At 32.4% G+C, this 22,272-nt stretch overlaps 1 protein-coding gene and 1 pseudogene across 1 annotated transcript; both read right to left on the minus strand.

The window, feature by feature from the left end:
- Positions 1 to 333: 333 nt before the first annotated feature.
- Positions 334 to 8,249, minus strand: Fbp (fructose-1,6-bisphosphatase). Its single transcript, XM_083055389.1, has 4 exons — positions 7,967 to 8,249; positions 4,610 to 5,080; positions 2,190 to 2,379; positions 334 to 643 (listed from the first exon to the last, which is right to left on the minus strand). The coding sequence occupies exons 1-4, from the start codon at positions 8,137 to 8,139 to the stop codon at positions 452 to 454; spliced, it is 1,026 nt and encodes a 341-aa protein (XP_082911515.1). The 5' UTR covers positions 8,140 to 8,249; the 3' UTR covers positions 334 to 451.
- Positions 8,250 to 12,025: 3,776 nt separating this feature from the next.
- On the minus strand, positions 12,026 to 21,929 carry LOC145946226 (cytochrome P450 CYP12A2-like; annotated as a pseudogene).
- Between the last annotated feature and the right edge of the window lie 343 nt (positions 21,930 to 22,272).

Consider the following 22,272-nt stretch of genomic DNA (forward strand, 5'->3'; position numbering starts at 1 on the left):
TATTTATATCGATGCTCTAAATAAATTTAATAATTCGCCGCGTTAACGCTCTAGCGCGCAATTTTTAGCGTTTCTACGAAAACGCGATGAATTTTCGGATTCACCGGATTTGTGTCAACAATCGCCCGTAATTATTCGTAATGACCTGCAAAAGCGCTTGACGGCGTGAAATTTATTACGCGTTCGCGCGCTTTCTCCAACTTTAATCTCAATTAATTAATAATTATCAATTATTTACCCAGTACTTTGTAGCGATAATAAATTATTCGAGTATTTAAATTGCGCGACCGGTTCTCGATGCGACGATGTTGAACGTGTAGATAGAGAACGGAATTTAATGAAAAATAAATTTATTGCAAAATAACAATTCGAGGTATTAAAATAAGTACAAAATACAAAACTCGTTTAAGTATTCGCATCGAATATATCCGTTGGTCGAGCTTTCCGGCTTTCATCGGTCGTTTTTATTTTTTATATACGCCATCACGTCGTTAACATCGTCCTTGGAACCCAAGAAAATTGGAGATCTCTGATGAATGCTTTCCGGAACAATGTCCAGAATATCGATGTTGCCGTTCGTTGCGAGACCACCTGCTTCCTTTGCTATGAAAGCCATCGGTATGCATTCGTATAAAAGTCGTAGCTGAAATTATACGAAATCGCATTAGTATCAATTGCATAATAATTATCGCGTCGATTAAATTTGTTGTGAATATACATATCTAAATGCAGGGATAGAGAGAGAGTATAATTTAAAATATATATTATAATATATGCACGCGGGGTGATGTAATAAACGCGGAAAAGTTAATTATTGATAAACGCACGCATGTTCCCTTTTAAATTATTATACGATATTTCGATAAAAAGTTACGAGATCGCGTACAGAAATGGATACATAACGCGTAAAGTCCAATAATTTTTCACATATTTACACAAAAATCGAGAGATTACCACTATACATCGATCCGAAGCTGCATGTGAAACCGGATATCTGCCCGCGTCTATAGATAAAATAATTTCCAAAGTCCGATACTCCTCCTATATACGCGCTTATCGGACCAACGTAAACATCTGTTACGAAGCAAAGTTGTTATACAACGAGCTATATAACGAGCTTCGTTACTCAAGTCGCCCGTGATGATAAGTATATCCGATAAACGCGAGATCGCGGATGGTGTGTTTGGTAATAATCGGGGCGAAAATGGATATACAGAGAGTGGAGAAAAAATACGAAACGAGATAAATGCAACGAGAAGACAGCTGTATCCTGCGTAATGTCTCGGACTTTTTTATCCAATGGAATAAACTGGCGAAAACGATAAAAATGATTACATTAAAATATATTTATATAATTTTATGAAACAATATGCGTTTGCTTTAATTAATAAACCATATTAATCACTATGATTAAAAAAATAAGAGAAATATAAAATCTCCTTTCCGACCATGTCGAAATCGTGACGTCAGAGGCGAGAAAACACACGCTAAAATTTCTTAGATGCCATTTCGAAATAAAAAAATATTTCGATGAAACAGCACTTCAGATGGCTTTAGCACACTCTTAAAAAACCCCGAAAACTATCCTTTCCCCTTTATAATCAATCAATAGCTGTAAAATGTAATATTATGAGGCCCAGTCCGTCTGGTCTTTGCACATGCGCAGTCATTCCGCGTGTCAAAGTCTGACATCTCGATCATTTTACAGATGTTGATTGATTATAAAGGGAAAAGGATAGTTTTCGGGGGTTTTTAAGAGTGTGCTAAAGCCATCTGAAGTGCTGTTTAATCGAAATATCTTTTCATTAAAAAATGGCATCTAAGAATTTTCAGCGTGTGCTTTCTCGCCTCTGACGTCACAATCCAATATGGCCGCGGTGAGCATCCAGGAGCCTTAATTCAAATTAATATATAAAATACATTTTTTTAAACTTAAAAGATATAAAAAATTTTTAAATTTATTTTATTGTTTTTATTAGAAAGTACCAATTTTTGCCGGTTTTTTTTCCGGAAAATACCGGTTTTTACCACTGGCATGGACTATATCCAAAAAATGTGGAATTTTGCCAACCCTGGTCGCTTTTATATCTGTTTTCCTCTCCGATCTGTTTTCCCCAAGTATTACGAAAGCGTTTACGAAAGCGCTAATTTATAATAACGTTTGGAAATTATTATCGCGAGATTAATACCTTGCCGTTGGGATTGCTTTTGCTCGCTGGATACAGAAAGATGCCGCCGTATTTGATCGTTCGATGTACATCGGCAACCATAGAACCCACGTATCTGGCACTGTAGGGTTTTCCGGTCGTGGAATATTTTCTCGATCGTATATATTCCTTGATAGACGAGTCCCACGTGCTCTCGTTGCCCTCGTTAATACTGTAAATAATTATACGATTTTTTTTTATCAAGGCGATTGATGGTAATCGAACCTGTTGACATTCGTTCGCGAGAAAAATATTAAGTTTAAAATATAAAACAAACTAAATCGAGCAGATTTTTTACATGATTTCTAGTTCGCGCGACAGAATTTTAATTTTTTGTGATGCAAACAAATAGTTTGGAGAAATAAAATATACAAAATACACGAATAATACGTTAAAATTATAAATGGATTTTCATCTCTGGAATTTTGTTGGAAATTATAATCCAAAGCGGGCTTTAAATTTTGCACATTCGAATGTACATACGTTTGTATTTGGCAATTTTTTAAATTCTTATGGGACCCCCTCTAACTTTTTAGTCGGTAAAAGAAAGAAAAATTTTGATCCTAAGTAAAACATAATACGATTAGTCTAAGAGTTCCTGCATCAATTTTGAAAACTCTCATTTAAAATACATTGAGTTTTAATCGTTTATCGTTTTCAATCTTCGCACCGTATCGTGCTTACAGTTTTTGTTTCTTTTTACCTAAACTTGGAGGCCGATGATCATCTTACATAATAACATTTGAAATTTCACTCATAGACAATCGATTGACACACACACCGAGATAGAATTCTTTAAGATTTTTGTAATTTGTCAATTTTTTTTTGTTTTATTATACTTTTATTATTTGAAGTTACATTGTTAACTTATCGATTACAAATTTTAATAGCTGTCAAACATTATGAGCTTTTCTAACTTGTTATATAGTCTTTTAATTTAGATAAAATGTAAAAATTTTTAGTTTGTAATGCTGATTACATGAGTTTGAATTAAAGATTTTTTAAAAAAAGTTTCTCGATTGCACAATATTACCCGTGCTGGCTTCCATTGCTTTCGTTATTATTTGTTAATTATCGGAGCCTACGATTATATCTTTGTATTTAAAAATGTTTAGTTTTTTCAATATTTTAAATGGGAATTTTCAAAGTCGATGCGAGAACCCTGAGACTCATCGTATTATGTTTCACTTAGGACTAAAATTTTTTTTTTTTCTAAAAAGTTAGAAGGAGTCCTATAAGAATTTTAAAAATTGCCAAATTAATAGACATCCTAATGTACAATAAATACGCTGACTATATTTGATTGCGTAATTTTTCGAAAATGTGCAACATTCTCTCTTCCAACGCGAATTCATACGACTTGCGGGCTTAATTTCTAGATAGAGAGAATTTTCTCTTAAAATTTACCCTGAAAATCATGGTAATCGTGGGACAATATGGTATGGAAAGAATTTTGTGAGAATTTCTCTGATTGATCAGGGTGTATACTTCCGGGAAAAACCTGGTATTCTTAGGGAATTTTGTTTTACCTTGAAAAATCAGGGAATTTTCATGGAATTTGATTGGGATTCAGGGAATTAAAAAAAATGTCCTTTTGATAATTTTACTCTTATTTAGCATTTAAGAAACAAAATGTCCAACATATCTTTGCAATATTTAAGTTTTTATTTAAATTTTTTGTGATTTTTTTTATTGACGATCTATTTCGGTATCAAGATCTTATGTAAGTTTCATAAAAAATTAAATAAATTAGCATTCCCTATTCATTTAATAAATAATTAAATAAATAATAATTTAATAAATAACAATTTAAATTAATATTTCTTAAGACGTTTATAATAAATTATTTTTTGTTTTCTATTTTCATTTTATATTTTTGCATAAATTTTTAGCGTTTAGATATAATGATATATCGCACTTTATTATTGTCCAAATTAATTTTACAATTAATAAATCAATATTAAATGCTAGAAAAATTGCACTCTTGATAACTTTCCAATAGTATATGAATAAAAAAACAATGAAAAGCACATACAATAAAGGATTTAAAAAGCTGCATCTACAAATTTTCTTATTTTACCTGAAATTTTAAACGAAAATACCGTGGAAGATGAGGGAATTTTTTACAAAATTTGAGTAGACACCCTGTTAATATTTATCACAATAAAAATAATAATATCTACCACATTAAAATACAAAATATGTTTGATTAATTTTTCCTAAACTGCATAGTTAAAATTACTCAAACATATTTTATATTTCATTGCGATAAATACATATATTAATCAGAGAAATTCTCATAAAATTCTTTCCATACCACATATTGTCCCACGATTACCATGATTTTCAGGGTAAATTCTAAGAGAAAATTCAGAGTGTGTGTACTTGCTTTTTTCCCCTACCTATATATATTTCCTCTGTCAGGCATACGCATGTTCCTCTCGGTCAGTATAAACTCCCCGATGGCCGGATCGTACGTGAACCCATTAACGCCGCGGCCGATCGAGAGCACTATCATGGTTGCCGAGCCGTAGAGAGCGTATCCCGCCGCGACCAAGTTTCGTCCCGGTTGCAGGGCGTCGGCTTGCGTCATCGCGGTATCCCCGGATTGTTCGGACTTCTTGTAAATTCCGAAGATGGAGCCCACCGAGACGAGGCAGTCGATGTTGGACGAGCCGTCGAGCGGGTCGAAGCAGACGATATACTTGCCGTGCTTCTCCGTCTCCACCTCGACGGCCTGCCTGTTCTCCTCGCTCACGAGCACGCACGTGGCGAAGGAGGACGTTAGCATGTTGATGAAGAGCTCGTTGCTCAGAACGTCCAGTTTCTTCACCTCCTCGCCCTGTACGTTGGTGTTGCCGGTGATCCCGTACCTGGACGAATCGAAATGCGCCCCGCGCGTTTAACAGCTGATTAGTATTCTCCAACGGGAACATTGTGCGGTCAATCGGATTAGTTGTGACAATCGGGTAAATGTAACATTGGAATATCCTTTATACAATAATCTTTAGGTAGGGTGTATAAGCAAATTAAATATAATTTCTTTATCTAAAAGAAATATTAAATTAACAAAAATCGATCGAAATAATTATGACAGAGATATCGCGAAAGAATATAGTTGAGGGATAAGAATGATCGAGGAATGATGGACATGTCAAGGATTTAATTATCACTTTCCAATCTTAACTTGAGGCAAAGTCAGATTATCGATAATTGAGAGCTTGCCCCTGGGATGCAAAAGCCTAGACCGGTTATGGAATTGTTTTATTCATGTTGATGCGATAATAAATCATTTATATATGTATTTATATGCAAGAGGGGCAATGCAGAATTGTCACGGCGTAGAGACTAATGTTTACTGGCGTGTATCGGCAGCTTGAGCACGACAGTAAATGCGTGAAATTACACGCGGCTGCCGAATACATTTGAATAAACTAGTAACGCGCGTCGGCTCGAGCGAACGTTAGCCCCAGTTGACGACGCAATGGAGACTTGGCACATGCACTATGCAAGGCATTAGTCGAGTTTGCTCTACCGTGTGTTAAATTGTGAGACCGTCTCGCATCAAGTAAAAAATATAAAATCGCATACGCATATACCAATCTACGGTATAAGAAAAAATTTTGTTCCTCGTATATCAGTTGCAGAATGATTTTTCAACTTAGAAAGTAGCTCGACCAACTATTTGAATTTATATAATTTATAATTATATGTATAATTTAAAAAGGAACACAAATTTAGGCAAGAAACGGGCTAATAGAAATTGTTTTTAAAATCTTGTTCTGGTTTATTATTTAATTTAAATGTTGTGCTCCTTTCTCCTTGGATCATATCTTCAGCAGATCGATTAAGAAAAAAATGTATGTGGCTTGGTAATCTCTTTGGTAGTGGATATACAAAACACTACTCGTTTACTGTGTACTGTTTTGTATATCGCTGAGGTCATCGCGTTTAACTCCTTATTCATTTCGACTTCGACCGCTTTGAGGACTTACCAAAGATAAGACGGGGATATAGAAGATACATGAATTTTTTATTAATTAATCTGCTAAAGATGATCGAAAGGAAGGACCGAAACGTTCAAATGAAATAAAAAAGATTTCAAAAACATGTTTGCGTCTAGCTTTTATTAGCCCGCTTCTCTAACCCGAATTTGTATTTATATATCAGAGCTTTTTATTTTACATAAAAAAGAACAGTATACAAGGTGTTAAAAAATTAGACCGACAAATTTTGAAGGGAGAAAGAGGACTTGAAAATAAACATTTTTTTGTTAATAATAATTTTCGTTTAGTTCTAATACTACATGAGATCAGATATGAGTTTGTGACTTTTCAGTTTGTCACCTTTGTATTAAAATTAAGGCTCCTGGCTCCTTGTTCATGTCGAAATCGTGACGTCAGAGGCGAGAAAACACACGCTAAAATTTCTTAGATGCCATTTCGAAATAAAAAAATATTTCGATGAAACAGCACTTCAGATGGCTTTAGCACACTCTTAAAAAACCCCGAAAACTATCCTTTCCCCTTTATAATCAATCAACAGCTGTAAAATGTAATATTATGAAGCCCAGTCCGTCTGGTCTTTGCACATGCGCAGTCATTCCGCATGTCAAAGTCTGATATCTCGATCATTTTACAGATGTTGATTGATTATAAAGGGAAAAGGATAGTTTTCGGGGTTTTTTAAGAGTTTATGCTAAAGCCATCTGAAGTGCTGTTTAATCGAAATATCTTTTCATTAAAAAATGGCATCTAAGAATTTTCAGCGTGTGCTTTCTCGCCTCTGACGTCACAATCCAATATGGCCGCGGTGATCACCCAGGAGCCTTAATGGAGGAATTTTTGAGCATTTACTGTAAAAGAGTGAATTACTTTTATGTATTTGTTCCGCGTTTTTGTTCAAAATTAAAATAGAATTTAATGTTTCCACTTATACCGGGTGTCCCATTTTAAAGGACCCACTCAAATATCTCAGAAACACTGCGTTAAATCGAAAAATGTTTCCTACAAAAGTTGTAGGGTTTCGAGGAGGACATAACATAGTAATATTCATATGCCCTTGAGCGGCGCCTCCAAGGTCAAGTGAAGGTGAGAATGAATTTTTTAAATGGAAACCCATATTTTTTATTATAACATCTTTTTCTACTAATTAATTTGAACAACTTTTATCTGAAACATTTTTTTATTTTCCTAATATTTTTTCTTCTTTTCAAAATTCATTTTCATCTTCATTTGACCTTGGAGACGCCACCCAAGGTCATATGAATATTACTATGTTATGTCCCCCTCGAAACCCTACAACTTTTGTAGGAAACATTTTTCGATTTAACGCAGTGTTTCTGACAATGAGATATTTGAGTGGGTCCTTTAAAATGGGATACCTGGTATGTTTGGTTATGTTAGTCACAAACTCCTATTTCATTATCATGTATAGAAAATTAAAAACGTAATAGTGCTTTTAAATTAATAATTAAAAATTTAGCCTAATTTTTTAACACCCTGTATAATTGAAAACAAATTTACAAAAGACAGAAATTATTATTAGATAAATTATAAAGTATCTCTCTCCGTCTCTCTCGCGTCTAATACCTTACAAGTTAAAAAGTATCTAATTTATAAGGCAATTCTCTCGAGACGGGTCTGCTTTTATCCACTCGACTGTACAGAAAGTGAGGAACGATTCCGCGGCGGCGTTACGTTTTTCTCGCTGACGTGGACGACGCTCGGACACTTTATACTTTATCCGCGTCTACTCACAGGTTAGCGATACCGGCCTTCCTCACGGCCGAACTGACGGCCTTCACGGCGGTCTGGATGCCGTTCAACAGCTGTGTGAGATCGCCGGTCGCCGTCGGCACCTTGCGCTGCTCCGCCAACACGAATCTCGTCAGCGTCATGCAGTCCGAGTCCATTATGTCTTTCGATGTCATCGCGCGCGTGGTCGGTGTTCTCGAAATAGAGTAGTGACGACGAGAGAGAGAGAGAGAAAGAGAGAGGAACCGGGGGCTCGACTCGACGTAGACTGAAACTCGGTCTGGCCGAGGCGCCACGTTATATAAGGCAGAGGGCAATGATTAAACCGGCACGTTATCGCGAGAGTGAAAGCAGCGACATTAGATGTCCCGGTCTCCAACGTCGATTCCTCGGTCGGCTCGATATTGCGATCGTCGACCATCGAGAGGTCTCTCACTGTCGCAATACATGTACATTTTTTCTGCAATTACGCATTATAAGATTGATTCACACTATACAGGACGGACCGTGACGTTCCGGCAACGGCATGTATCGGCACCGGTGCGACAAAACGTTAAAACATGCGTTTTAAATGAGACATTATCGCAAAGAATATTTTGACGGTTCGTGTCGGTACGTGTCGGTGCCGGGTCTGCCAATATGAATTAATTAAGATCAGACCTGGGACCGGGTTGTATTTCTTTGTTTTAATATAGGATGTATCCATTTTCGATTTTTTTCCTTTACTTTTTTTTTCCATCATCCATTTTGACTGCTGTAAAACTGACGGACGACGGACGATTGCCGAAGCAATCTGAACATATGTAAAATTTGTCGCGCCGGTGCCGGAACGTGCCGTATAGTGTGAATCAACCTTTATTTCGCATTGATTTACAAGCATAAAACAATAATAACCCAGACAAGATTGAAACGTCTTAAAAAGTAAAAATGATGTTTTTTTAATATATATTTTACTAAATATTATAATTTATGAAATCATTAATATTTGATATTTAATTTGTTCAGATCTAATCTAATTTTATTTGTATTTTGTGTGTGTTCAAGTTTATATAAAAGAAATTTGTATTAAAAATGGTTTTTTAAGTTGATTTTTAAAATTTTCTGAATTTTTTAATCACGAAGTTTAAAACAAGACATTTTTTTAAACTTGTAATTGGGAACACGTATCTTTATTATAATATAATATTTTAATTTAGGTGTTCCAACTAAATATTTGCAATATTAATTAAAGAAAAAAATTAATTTTAAATTTTTTGCATAATACATTGGTGCTATATGATTTACAATAATATCTCACAAATTTATTTTTCTTAACATTTCTTTTTATAATCATTCTAATTACATTTTTCTTACTAAATTAAACAGTACTAATATTTAAATAATAATAATATTTAATATTTAATATTTAAATTTAGAATTCTCGGTAATTCGCAATACATGTTCAAATTTTTGATGAGTTAGACACCCCTCGTTGACCATAATACAGGGTGTATACCCCCGGGAAAAACCTTGAAAACCTGGTATATTTTCAGGGAATTCTCATGGAATTTGATTGAGATTTAGGAAATTAAAAAAAAATTGTTCTTTTGATAATTTTATTCTTATTTAACTTACGTAACATATGTCTAACATATCTTTGCAATATTTAAGTTTTTTTTAAAATGTGATTTTTTAAATTGAAGATCTATTTTTCAAGATATCAAGATCTTATGTAAGTTTCATAGAAAATTGTTCAATTTTTTTTAATAGGTATAATTTAAATAAATTAGTACTCTTTATTTATTTAATAAATCAATAAATAATAATTTAATAAATAATTTATTTAAATAAATTAGTATTCCTTAAGATATTTATACTAAATTATTTTTTGTTTTATATATTTATCTTAAATTTTTGCATATATTTTTAGTGTTTAGATATAATGATATATCGTACTTATTGTCCAAATTAATTTTACAATTAATAAATCAATATTAAATGCTAGACAAACTTCACTCTTGATAACTTTGAGATATCGTATGAATAGAAAACATTATATGTAGAAAGCGCATACAGCAAAGAAACTTATTTTAAAAAGCCGCATCTACAAATTTTCTTATTTTATCTGGAATTTTAAATAAAAATATCTGGAAGATCAGGGAATTCTCAAGGAAACTTTTTACAAAATTGAAGTAAACACCCTGTAATATGTTTCTCCAAGTGCAATATTAAGTAATCGCGATATCGCATCATCGAACGCTTCGTTTATTAAAAATATTTGTGTTGTTCGATATTACTTGATTACGTAAATAAATCTGTAAGTGCAATCCATGTACGGACGTTTTGCGTGTGTTGCGGATGATATATTACGAGAATTAAAATATGTGATGGAGTTTATTTCTGAATCAGTTGGCGAAATCAATTATCGCGTTGGAAAAATACGTTATCATTGATGATGTTCGCAATTTACTAGGCAAATGTTATTTCATGTTATTTTCATTAATTCGCTGACGTAAAACGTGAATCATATATTTTTTGTTGAATTTAACGTAGCCACGTGCGCGCGCGCGTTGGTTAATTGTACATTGATAACATATTTAAAAAAATTAAGTCCCTTAAAAAGAACCGACAAATATGCGAAGAGTGCGCAGTTAATACTCGAATTTAACTCTACAATTATTATTATTTCGTTTTTGCTCCGAGATTCTCGCTCTCGCATTTTATTTTATCCGAGTCGCTTTTTCCGCGAGTTATTTTTATGGGATATGTAATATTACTTCTGTGTAATTCGGTCTTGTGAAATATGTTGCAATGTTGTAAACGAAAAGGACACAAAGAAAATATTGTAGGATGATATAGCAGAATGTTCTATTATACAGCCATACATTATACCGTAGGTAAATAATTAGCATTGAGATCTGTTTCAACGATTATATATACAATATATATATGTCTTCTCTTTCCGTGCGATAAACGTGAGATTTCGCACGGTGCAACAATTTTTGTAAAAATAATTTCGTTGCTCGCCGCATCGCGGTGTGAAAAATAAATTTTCGTACACGCGAAATTTATCAGAGTCCCGATTTATTCGATAACGCAATTGTAAATTCCCAATTTAAATAAAATAATTTGATTTAAATAATATATTTTAATACGTAAAATTCGATTAATATTTTTGACAGTTATCAGCTGATGTCTGTCAAAAGATATTAATCGCAGATAAAGTATTATAAATTATAACATATTATATTACTTAAAAAATATTATTTTAATTATAATATGTTGTAAATAATATAATATGTACTTATAATATATATACTTTATCCGCGATAAATAATTTTTGACAAAAATCAGCTGATAACTGTCAAAAATATTAATCAAATTTTAAGTATTATAACAAATTTAAAACATTAATGTTATTTTATTTAATTTTATTAAATTAATTTCCGAATTATTTAATTAATTGGCGATAGCAGATCGGGCAGATCGGTAGAGCATACCGGAACTTTGTTGCGAATGCTGTTATTCCGTCGTGCAGTATAATTAAACTAAATGGCATATGACGAAATTAGCGTCGTAACGACGTTAGATCGATCGATTCGCGTACGCGGTAAACACGTAACGGCAATTTGCGGCCCTCGCGACTATATTTTACGTTTTACGCAAATTGTTCACTTTCCTCTTCCATAACAACGACTTTATTTAATTCACAGGCGATATTACATCAACGTTTCGTTGCATGCGGAGGATCTAATGAAATAAGCAATCTTATCAGCGTTCATTTGCGCGAGACTCGCGGGTTCGCGTACTCTCTCTTCCACGTGTGCTTGCTAAAAATTTGTAACTTTCGCACTAAAAGGTTGCATTTTCCGTCCTCTCTCGCTCGGTAGATAAAAATTGTAAGAATCGTAGTCGGTTGATCGGCGTCCTCTCCATCTCCGGGACAAACGCTTGCAAAGTACAGATAAACCCTGGTGAAATTTTCGGGCTCGACGTCAGTAATTATTTAAAAAAATGTCACACCAGACAACGATGGATATTCCGATGGCTCGTAAAACCCGAGGATCGACCGCGGGGAGACTTTTACAAATCGATGAGCCTGAATCGCATCGACGATACGAGCATGTTTACGATTAGGTTCTCGCATTTGAACGGTTCGTGATGCGATTCGATCGAGAAATTTCGTACAACCTAGATAAAGAAAACGCTTTTAACATTTGTCGCGAAAACGATAGGGAGGGATGATATATCCGGAGCGTTTTTTCCGCTCGAGAATCAGCGATTCAATTGAAAAATATAATTTTAAAGGGCTGCTCTTAATTTCTGTGTTAAAAATTCCATTTTGTGAAAAATCAAACATCAAACTCGCATATAAAATAGATATTTCATATTTTTAAAATATTTGCGTACGTGTAATACATAGGTATATGTATACATTTATATATGTTGTGTTATTTGAAAAAGAAACATATATAAATTAAAAATATATTCAGAAAAACATTAAACAATTCCTCATATAGAGGCAAACATCTGCATTAACTCGTAGAGTGAAAATGGTTATTTCGTTCAAAATATATATGTACGTATTCTGTCGTCAAACTGTCGAGTCGAGTTACGTAATCATACTTCTCAATTTTTTACGAGGAGAGCAACGACGCCCAACGGGGAATCCGCAAGAATATTTAATCCTTCGGGAATTTATATACTTGAGCGCGACATCGTTATTGCCATGCACAGTCACGCATAGCCTCGATGCTCCGAGAGAATCTGCATATTATGTAAGCGCGTTACCTGTTTCTGTTATTATCGAGGGGTGCTTCACTATCGCAAGACATGTACATTTTTTTCTGGAATTACGCATTACTTCGCATTGATTTACAAGCATAAAACAATAATAAGACAAAATTAAAACATCTTAAAAATTAAAAATGAAGTTTTTTAAATGTATATTTTGCTAAATATTATAATTTATGAAATCATTAATATTTTATATTTAATTTGTTCAGATCTAATTTAATTTAATTTGTATTTTGTGTATGTTCAAGTTTATATAAAAGAAATTTTTATTAAAAATGGTTTTTTAAATTGAATTTTAAAAATTTCTGAATTTTTTTATCACGAAGTTTAAAACAAAATATTTTTCAAACTTATAATTGGGAACACGTAACTTTTTGTTATATCTTTATTATAATATAATATTTTAATTTAGGTGTTCCAACTAAATATTTGCAATATTAATTAAAAAAAAAATATTAATTAAAAATGTTTTGCATAATACATTATTAGTACTATATACGATTTAAAATATCTCATAAATTTATTTTTGTTAACATTTCTTTTTATAATCATTCTAATTACATTTTTCTTACTAAATTAAACAGTACTAATGTTCAAATAATTGTATTTTATTTAAAAAATAATAATTAACATAATTACACGCATTCCGTCGCATTACTTTGTGAGAATTATACGGCACATTACATGGAATTACTTAGAATTACTTTCTCGGGAATTCGCAATACATGTACAAATTTTTGATGAGTGAGACACCTCTCGGTTATTATCTTACAACGATATATATTTTTTTGCGCGGCTCGGGTTTAAACCTCTCAATTTATTAAGGATCCGCGCTTAGCCTGTATGAATAAAACATATATAGTTGGAAAGAAGAACGTATAAGTCTTCTGCGTGTGTGCAAGACGTACGAGTGGCTGGAAAACAAACGGACAAGAATTGATTTTTCGCGCTTTAAACCTACTTGTTTACCTAAATGTTTACATTCTTTTCAACCGTTTGTATGTGAAAGCAAGCGAAGGAAAACGAGTGAAATGCAATGAGAATAACAGAAGAATATCCGATATTTATAATAGCTTTCTCTCTCCATTTCTCGACAAATCTTAAGGCTCCTGGTACCTTGCCGACCATGTCGGAATCGTGACGTCAGAAACGAGAAAACACACGCTAAAAATTTTTAGATGCCATTTCTAAATAAAAACATATTTGCATAAAATAACACTTAAGATCTCTTTAATACACTTTTAAAAAACGCCGAAAACTATCCTTTTCCCTTTATAATCAATCAACAGCTGTAAAATGTAATATTATGAGGCCCAGTCCGTCTGGTCTTTGCACATGCGCAGTCATTCCGCATGTGTCAAAGTCTGATATCTCGATCATTTTACGGTTGTTGATTGACTGTCAAGGGAAAAGAATAGTTTTCGGTGTTTTTTACAAGTGTATTAAAGAGATCTTAAGTGTTATTTTATGCAAATATGTTTTTATTTAGAAATGGCATCTAAGAAATCTCAACGTGTTATTTCTCGCCTCTGACGTCACGATTCCAATATGGCCGCGGTGAGCATCCAGGAGCCTTAAATGGTATAAAAAAATCATGCCTCTGATGTGGATGGAGACAAAACCTCGGACAAAACATTCTCTCTGATTTAATTAAACAAGGGAAAAATAAAAAAACACAGAAGCGCAAATAAATTTATTAGCGATGAAATTAAGATAAAGTCGCTAATTTATTAGTATAATTGCGCTACGCGAAACATCATCTTAACAGTCAAGATCCTTGTAAGATTCTTATCGAAACGTTTTAACTTTGACCCTAAAAATTTGAGTAAAAACTTCAAGACGTTTTTCGTTTGGCGTCGTTATCTTACTAATGAAAGATTCGTTATCGCAAATTCGACTGACTGAATCTCAGGGAAGGCGGGGAGGAGAGGAGTGGGGGGGCAATCGGACAGGTCGAAAGTTTACGAACTGTCAAAAGCAACGTCTTGAGTTCTATCGTCGGCTGACGCAGCTGCGAGGGCCGAATCCGAAAAGCATGTATCATGTATACGCAAAGGGATGTGTCTCCTTGGCTGATGGAAACTCCATGTTGCCCCGCAACCATCTCTCGGGAATATATTCCTGCGGTCGCGGAAAGTGCGTATAGGCGTAGATTCCACCGTGGTTAGTGAATGACAAGCAAGGACATCGAACTGACGATATACAAAAGAGAAGTTTATTGAGAGAGAATGCAATTTTTATGTTTGTTACATTTGAAGAATGTTTCTTCCTGATCTCTCTGTCCGACAAATCTTTTGCTTATGAATTTTTTTGTGCAATTTTGAAATTAATAATGAATTAGAAAGGACAAGTACGAGGGGTGTCTCACTGTCGCAATACATGTACATTTTTTTCTGGAATTACGCATTACTTCGCATTAATTTACAAACATAAAACAATAATAATCCAGACAAGATTAAATATATATTTTACTAAATATTATAATTTATGAAATCATTAATATTTGATATTTAATTTAATTGTTCAGATCTAATCCAATTTTATTTGTATTTATTGTATTTATTTGTATTTTGTGTGTTCAAGTTTATATAAAAAGAAATTTATATTAAAAATGGTTTCTTAAGTCGGTTTTTAAAAATTTACGAGTTTTTTAATTACGAAGTTTAAAACGAGACATTTTTTAAAACTTATAATTGGGAACACGCAACTTTTTGTTATATCTTTATTATAATATAATATTTTAATTTAGGTGTTCCAACTAAATATTCGCAATATTAATTAAAATTTTTTTGCATAATACATTATTAGTACTATATGATTTACAATAATATCTTATAAATTAATTTTTCTTAATATTTCTTTTTATAATCATTCTAATTAGATTTTTCTTACTAAATTTTTCTTACTAAACACTACTATTAATATTAAAATATTGTATTTTATTTTGAAAAAAGAATTAATATAATTACACGCATTCCGTCCCATTACTTAGAATTATACGGCGCATTACAATGAAATTCCTTAGAATTCTCGGTAATTCGCAATACATGTACAAATTTTTGATGAGTGAGACACCCCTCGGGCAAATGTAAATAGGTTTCACCGTGATTAGTGAATGTCAGGCGAGGACATCGAACCGACGATATACAAAAGAGAAGCTTATCGAGAGAATGCAATTTTTATGTTTGTTACATTTGAAGAATGTTTCTTCCTAATCTCTTTATCCGACAAATCTTTTGATATAAATTCTTCGTGCAATTTAAAATTAATAATGAATTAGAAAGGGAAATGTAAAAGCCAGAGGCACTGGATATAAAGGCGCCAACAAAAAGTAGTTTTATTCTTGATTGAACAATCTGTAACAATCTATATTTATTTGCCCTTCTTGGTTCATTATTTATTTGTTAACAGTCAGAGCCTTACTTCAGTTTAAAATTAATTTTTAAACGTAACGAAAGTGTCAAGTAGCATTTCTAAATTTCTACTTATCACAAAGTTATTTTCAAATTTTTTAAATATTTCAACGCAAGAGTACACGGACCCAGACATTAAATAATGATAGGAAATGAAAAAAAAATCATATAAACTTTTTATAATTACTAGAACAACACAAACGCGCGCACCATTCTTCGGTTTTATGTTAAAAAAAATGATATTTAAAAAAAAAATAATATAAAGTTTGTTTAAGCTCGATTAATTTTTTTCACAGAAATTAGCTGATTAGAGCGTTAATTTGCTAATTAAATTTTAAAATAATAAAATATGTTAAAAAATTAAAATAGTAACATGTAAATATAATATATTATAATATCTTATTCTCGATTAATATTTTTTGACAGAAATCAGCTGATAACTGTCAATAATATTAATCGAGTTTAAAGTATTATATAATCTATTATTTAATACTATATTATTTTAATTTTTATAACATTATTTTAAAAATTAATTAGTAAATTAACGCTTTAATCAGCTGATTTCTGTCAAAAAATATTAATAAAATTTGCTAATTAAATATTCTAGCTTACCTATTTATATTTATATTGTGTATATTATAATTTGCTAATTATATTTTAAAATAATAATATGGTAAAAGTTATAAAATAGTAATACGTTGTAAATAATGTTATAATACCTTATTCTCGATTAATATTTTTTCTTTCTAAAGCTATATCTTCTCGAACTAATCTCCTTCGAGTTTTAATTAATTATTAATATTAAGTCATGTATATAGTATCGCGCGCGCGTCATTAGAGTGAAGTTGCCGATGTTCGTAGCTTCGGCCATTATCGAAACGCCGCGAGTATCAGGCAGTTGGAGCTGCGTCCCGCTGTGATTAATTAGTAAGCATAATCGTTAGAAACGATTTCTAACCTTTGTATTGTAATATTTATCAATCGCATATCATAATTTCAACGTTAATATGTCGTCGTAATTGTTCGAAACGCATATTTCGCGAAAAATTCGATGCAAAATCTCTTGCCAACATAACCCAACTTAATCTGTTTCCGCGCGCGCGAATGTGTTGCGATCCGTGGATATATCTATCGTTAATTCTAGCTTACATATTTATATTGTGTATGTTGTAATGCGAAATAATAAGATTATTCTAATATATGTATGTATTTTATTTGTTACAGGTAGCATTGCGATACACAGTGCGATTCACGCGTCGTGTCGGGAGTGCCGTGTAAAGTATCGGTGAGTGAGAAATTGTTTATTTTATAATATTTCTATAGCGGTAATGAGGGTATATATGTATAATATGTTGAAAATATTAAAATAGTAACATATGTTTTAAATAATATGTTATAATATCTTATCTGTGATTAATATTTTTTGACAAAAATCAGCTGATAATTGTGAAAAATATTAATCGAATTAAAAATATTATAACATCCTTTTCTAAAAAAAAGGCACGTTAAGTCGATTCTTGCAAGTATTCTTGCATCTTTTCCGATGCTGATTAACTGTTTCGATTCGCATTATGCGTTATATTCGTAGCATCGAGAGACTGTCATCGCGAGGGTTAGTAATTTAACAGTTTGTTCAAAATAAAATAAAATAAAATAATATTTTAAATAATGTGTTATAATATACTTTAAACTCAATTAATATTTTTGATAGTCATCAGCTGATTTCTGTCAAAAATATTAATAAAGCGTTGATTTGCTAATTAAATTTTAAAATAATAATATGGTAAAAAATTAAAATAGTAATATGTTGTAAATATATTGTATGCGCTTTAAACTCAATTAATATTTTTGATAGTTATCAGCTGCTTTCTGTCAAAAATATTAATAAAGCGTTAATTTGCTAATTAAATTTTAAAATAATAATATGGTAAAAAATTAAAATAGTAATATGTTGTAAATATATTGTATGCGCGATTAATATTTTTTGACAGAAATCAGCTGATAACTAATAAATATTAATCGAGTTTAAAGTTTTATAAAATATTATTTAAAACATTATATTATTGTATTTAATTTTATTTTGAACAAACTGTCAAACTGCTAACCCTCGCGAAAAATTAGAAATACGAAAAAATGATATACGCACCCCTGCTGAAATTTCGTATCCTCCTATGCAAACGTCCGTTTGCATGGTGCCGTTGAAACCAGAAAACAGTCGAAGAGATCCCTTGACGCAGGCTTTAGTGTATCTCGTCTGATTTTTAGTACTTAATACGTAATGGGTGATGTTTTGTCCAGTAACAGGGACATTACTTCCTCGCACAATTTTTTCTGCTTCTTCGGATTACTCGCGATGTAATACAGTGTGGCGCCGGCTACGTTACTGGTCTGTAACAGATCGTTACTTAATCCCATCTAATACGCGATTATGTAAGCAGCGTATCGTATAACGTATCCCTATAAAGTTAGTATAGTCCTATAAAGTTAGTATAGTATTTAAAATTTCGATATAATTGATGAAATTCTAGCTCTTTCTGAAAAACAAGGAAATTCCACATATTCTCCATACATTTCACAAAACTCCACGGAATGTAAAAAAATAGAAATTTTAAATCAAATGGAATATCAGCTTCATGTTTGTATATAAAAATTGGACAAAACTTTCTTTTTCACTCCGGATTGATTTCGATTTTATTACGATACATTTTTTTTTTTTTTTTTTTTTTTTTTTTTTTTTCGGAGTAAGAATCGTTTATAGAAGGTGGAGCTGTTACAATTGTTTCGCTCATCGCATCAACATCAGCATTTCGCGCGCCATTACGTCAATCGTTTGTTTGTTAAGACGTAAAAGTTTCTCGACGATCATGCAGATTCGTGTCGTCGCTCGTTGTTTCGCGAAGCTTCGCCTCAGCCTGCTCGATGTGTTTACTGACAATTCTAAAAAGAGATCGTAAATGAAAACGTGCAAATTTTCGGAGAACGCGCTGCCGATTTTATACGACGGGAGATAATGGATCGCGCTTTAAAACTTGTTATTGCTAATGTGCAGTGGAGGGATTACGCGCGAGCATTAAATGCATAAATACCGGTGAAATACCGTACAACATTTATGAACATTTATTTTACAAGAAGTGATTAACGTGGAACGACACACGGTACATTATTGACAACAAATTGCTCGCAGCTACGCGATGGAAAATTACCGGAGAATTATATCGAATATATTACGATAATGACGATGAAAAGTCACAGGTTCTCGAATAATGGGCTAAAACTTAACGTAGTATATATGCTAACGGATATGAGTTCCAATATTAACCCATTAAGCGTATCTAGCACACGGAAGAACTTCTTGAGATTCGGTGTATTGTATATCTTTCATAGAGACGGCAGAATCTCCAAGCGATATACGTAAGATCGTTAATATGTCGTTCGCGCAATTAATCATTACTTTTGGTTCCGAGTTCGCGATGAGATTAGACTTTAAACGTCCTAGTCGGCAATCCAGCGCGATCGAACATATTCCTGTTAATTACGTAATGATTTATATTAGAGCAGGCAGCGATGCATTTTTTTAAACTTTTAACTACCTTTGTCCTACGGTTTTAAAAGGCGCGTCGCGATTTATACAATTTATTCGCTCCAATTTACAGAACTGCATACTGAATTGACAATGCAAACTATTTGATCTATTTATCTATTTCAAACGAATTATTATGTACATATATTGCATTCTCGCGCGGTGTTCCCTTTTTTTATTTTCATAAAACATCTGGCGAGGCTCACTCGTGTATACACATGCATATACTTACATTCCAAAGCTCATTTATACAATTCGTTTCTAAAATTATTCGGTAACTCTAAGGTTCTGGGATCTCGTAGTGCTCGCATCTTTTCCACGAACTCGTTGCTTATATCGCTGATATACGTGACGTGCGGTTTGATCGCTCGCGGGTTGCATCATGCGCGGATTAACTTTCGAGCGAAAGTCGTGCCACACTTTGCCCTGGCTAAAAATAATAGAGATTTTTTTTACAGTAGGGGAGGGCAGATAATATCGACGAGTGTCTCACTATCGCGATACATTTTTTCTGGAATTACGTATTACTTCGCATTCATTTACAAGCATAAAACAATAATAACACAGGCAAGATTGAAACATCTTAAAAAGTAAAAATGATGTTAATATATATTTTACTAAATATTATAATTTATGAAATCATTAATATTTTGTATTTAATTTGTTCAGATCTAATCTAATTTTATTTGTATTTTGTGTGTGTTCAAGTTTATATAAAAGAAATTTTTATTAAAAATGGTTTTTTAAGTTGATTTTTAAAAATTTCTTTAATCACGAAGTTTAAAAGAAGACATTTTTTTTTTTTTACTTATAATTCGGAACACGTAACTTTTTCTTATATTTTTATTATAATATAATACTTTAATTTAGGTGTTCCAACTAAATATTTGTAATATTAATTTAAAACTTTTAGCATGATACATTGGTACACTATATGATTTACAATAATATCTCATAAATTAATTTTTCTTAACATTTTTTTTTTATAATCATTCTAATTACATTTTTCTTACTAAATTAAACAGTACTAATATTTAAATATTGTATTTTATTTAAAAAAAAGAATTAACATAATTACACCCATTCCGTCGCATTACTTAGAATTATATGGCGCATTATATGGAATTACCAAGGGGTGTCTCACTGTGGCAATACATGTACATTTTTTCTGGAATTACTTACGCATTACTTCGCATTACTTCGCATTACGCCGTATTATTTCGCATTACATATTACTTCGCATTGATTTACAATTTTTTTGAGAGTCAAATTTATGATTATTTATTAATATTTCAGATAAATAGGGGTAATAATCGCAGAAAAATAATTTTTTTAATTTAATAAAATAAGTTTTGTATGTGTTTGTGTGTGTAAAATCAAAGTTTATTCTTGTATGTACTGCGTACATATGCACTCAGTGCTTCGGTAGTAGTGTACATGTACGCGTCTCGCTTGTTTTTTATTCATCTCTTTTTCCATCACGCGAGGAAGAGACAAAGACTATATAAAAAAAATTAATTGAAAAAAAATACAAAGAACTAAAGAAAATATATAATGACTAACTATGTAATAAAAATGTATAATATATAAGCTAACTAATATATAGACCTACCTATATAACATGCTACCTAACTAAAATATATACAGGGTGACCCATTTTAACTTAGGCAGCCAAATAACTCGAAAAATAAGCACACTACGAAAAAATGTTTAGAATCAAAATTTTGTCATTTCGAGGGGGACGTACAATGACGTTAAAATGAGCCCCCCACCCCTCCCCCTGGGCGGTGAAAGGGGGGCAAGTTTGAAATCTTAAATGGGAACCCCTATTTTTTATTGCATATTCGGAATCTTTGGCTAAAAACACATACAATTTGTCTGAAACATTTTTCTCGATTCATGATAGATGGCGCTGTAATCGACGAAATTCAATTTCTTCGATTTCTCTTACTGAGAACCCATGCTTACGATTCTGCAATAAATTAACAATAAAAATACCACGTTTTCATTGTTAATACTCGAAATTAGTCTTAAAACAAACTTCTCATTATTTTTTATTACTCATTAATTACTTCTCAAGAAACTGCTTTTAGCGTAACCTGCCCTTTAGGCAACTTGAATGGTCCAAAGTACCGAGACATTTTGGACTTTCCATCTGATGGAGTTCCTCTAAGTATCCCTCCAAAATTTTGTCCATTTAGTGCCAAAGTCACAAGTGTTTATGTATTTTTTTAACATTTGTACTCTGATAAAATTCTGGTAAAATGGCAAATTATACGCCTACAGAAGTAGTCGATATTCTTATAACCTTTGGCGAATGTGGTAGAAATTACAGACTTACTGCCCGTACTTATGCGGAGCGATTCCCAAATCGCCGCCATCCTACTGATCAACAAATTATAAACATTGAAAGGAGATCTCGTAATAATCCACTTCATCGCGAAAGGCGAAGGAATAGACTTCATAATAATAATGACCCTAGATTGCTCGCAGTTTTGGCTATGGTTCATCAAAATCCCCATATTAGTACCCGTCAAATA

Source organism: Prenolepis imparis, unplaced genomic scaffold, assembly GCF_030444845.1.
Source record: "Prenolepis imparis isolate NDT839.2.m4 unplaced genomic scaffold, iyPreImpa1.0 SCAF_15, whole genome shotgun sequence".
Taxonomy (NCBI): Eukaryota; Metazoa; Arthropoda; class Insecta; order Hymenoptera; family Formicidae; genus Prenolepis; species Prenolepis imparis.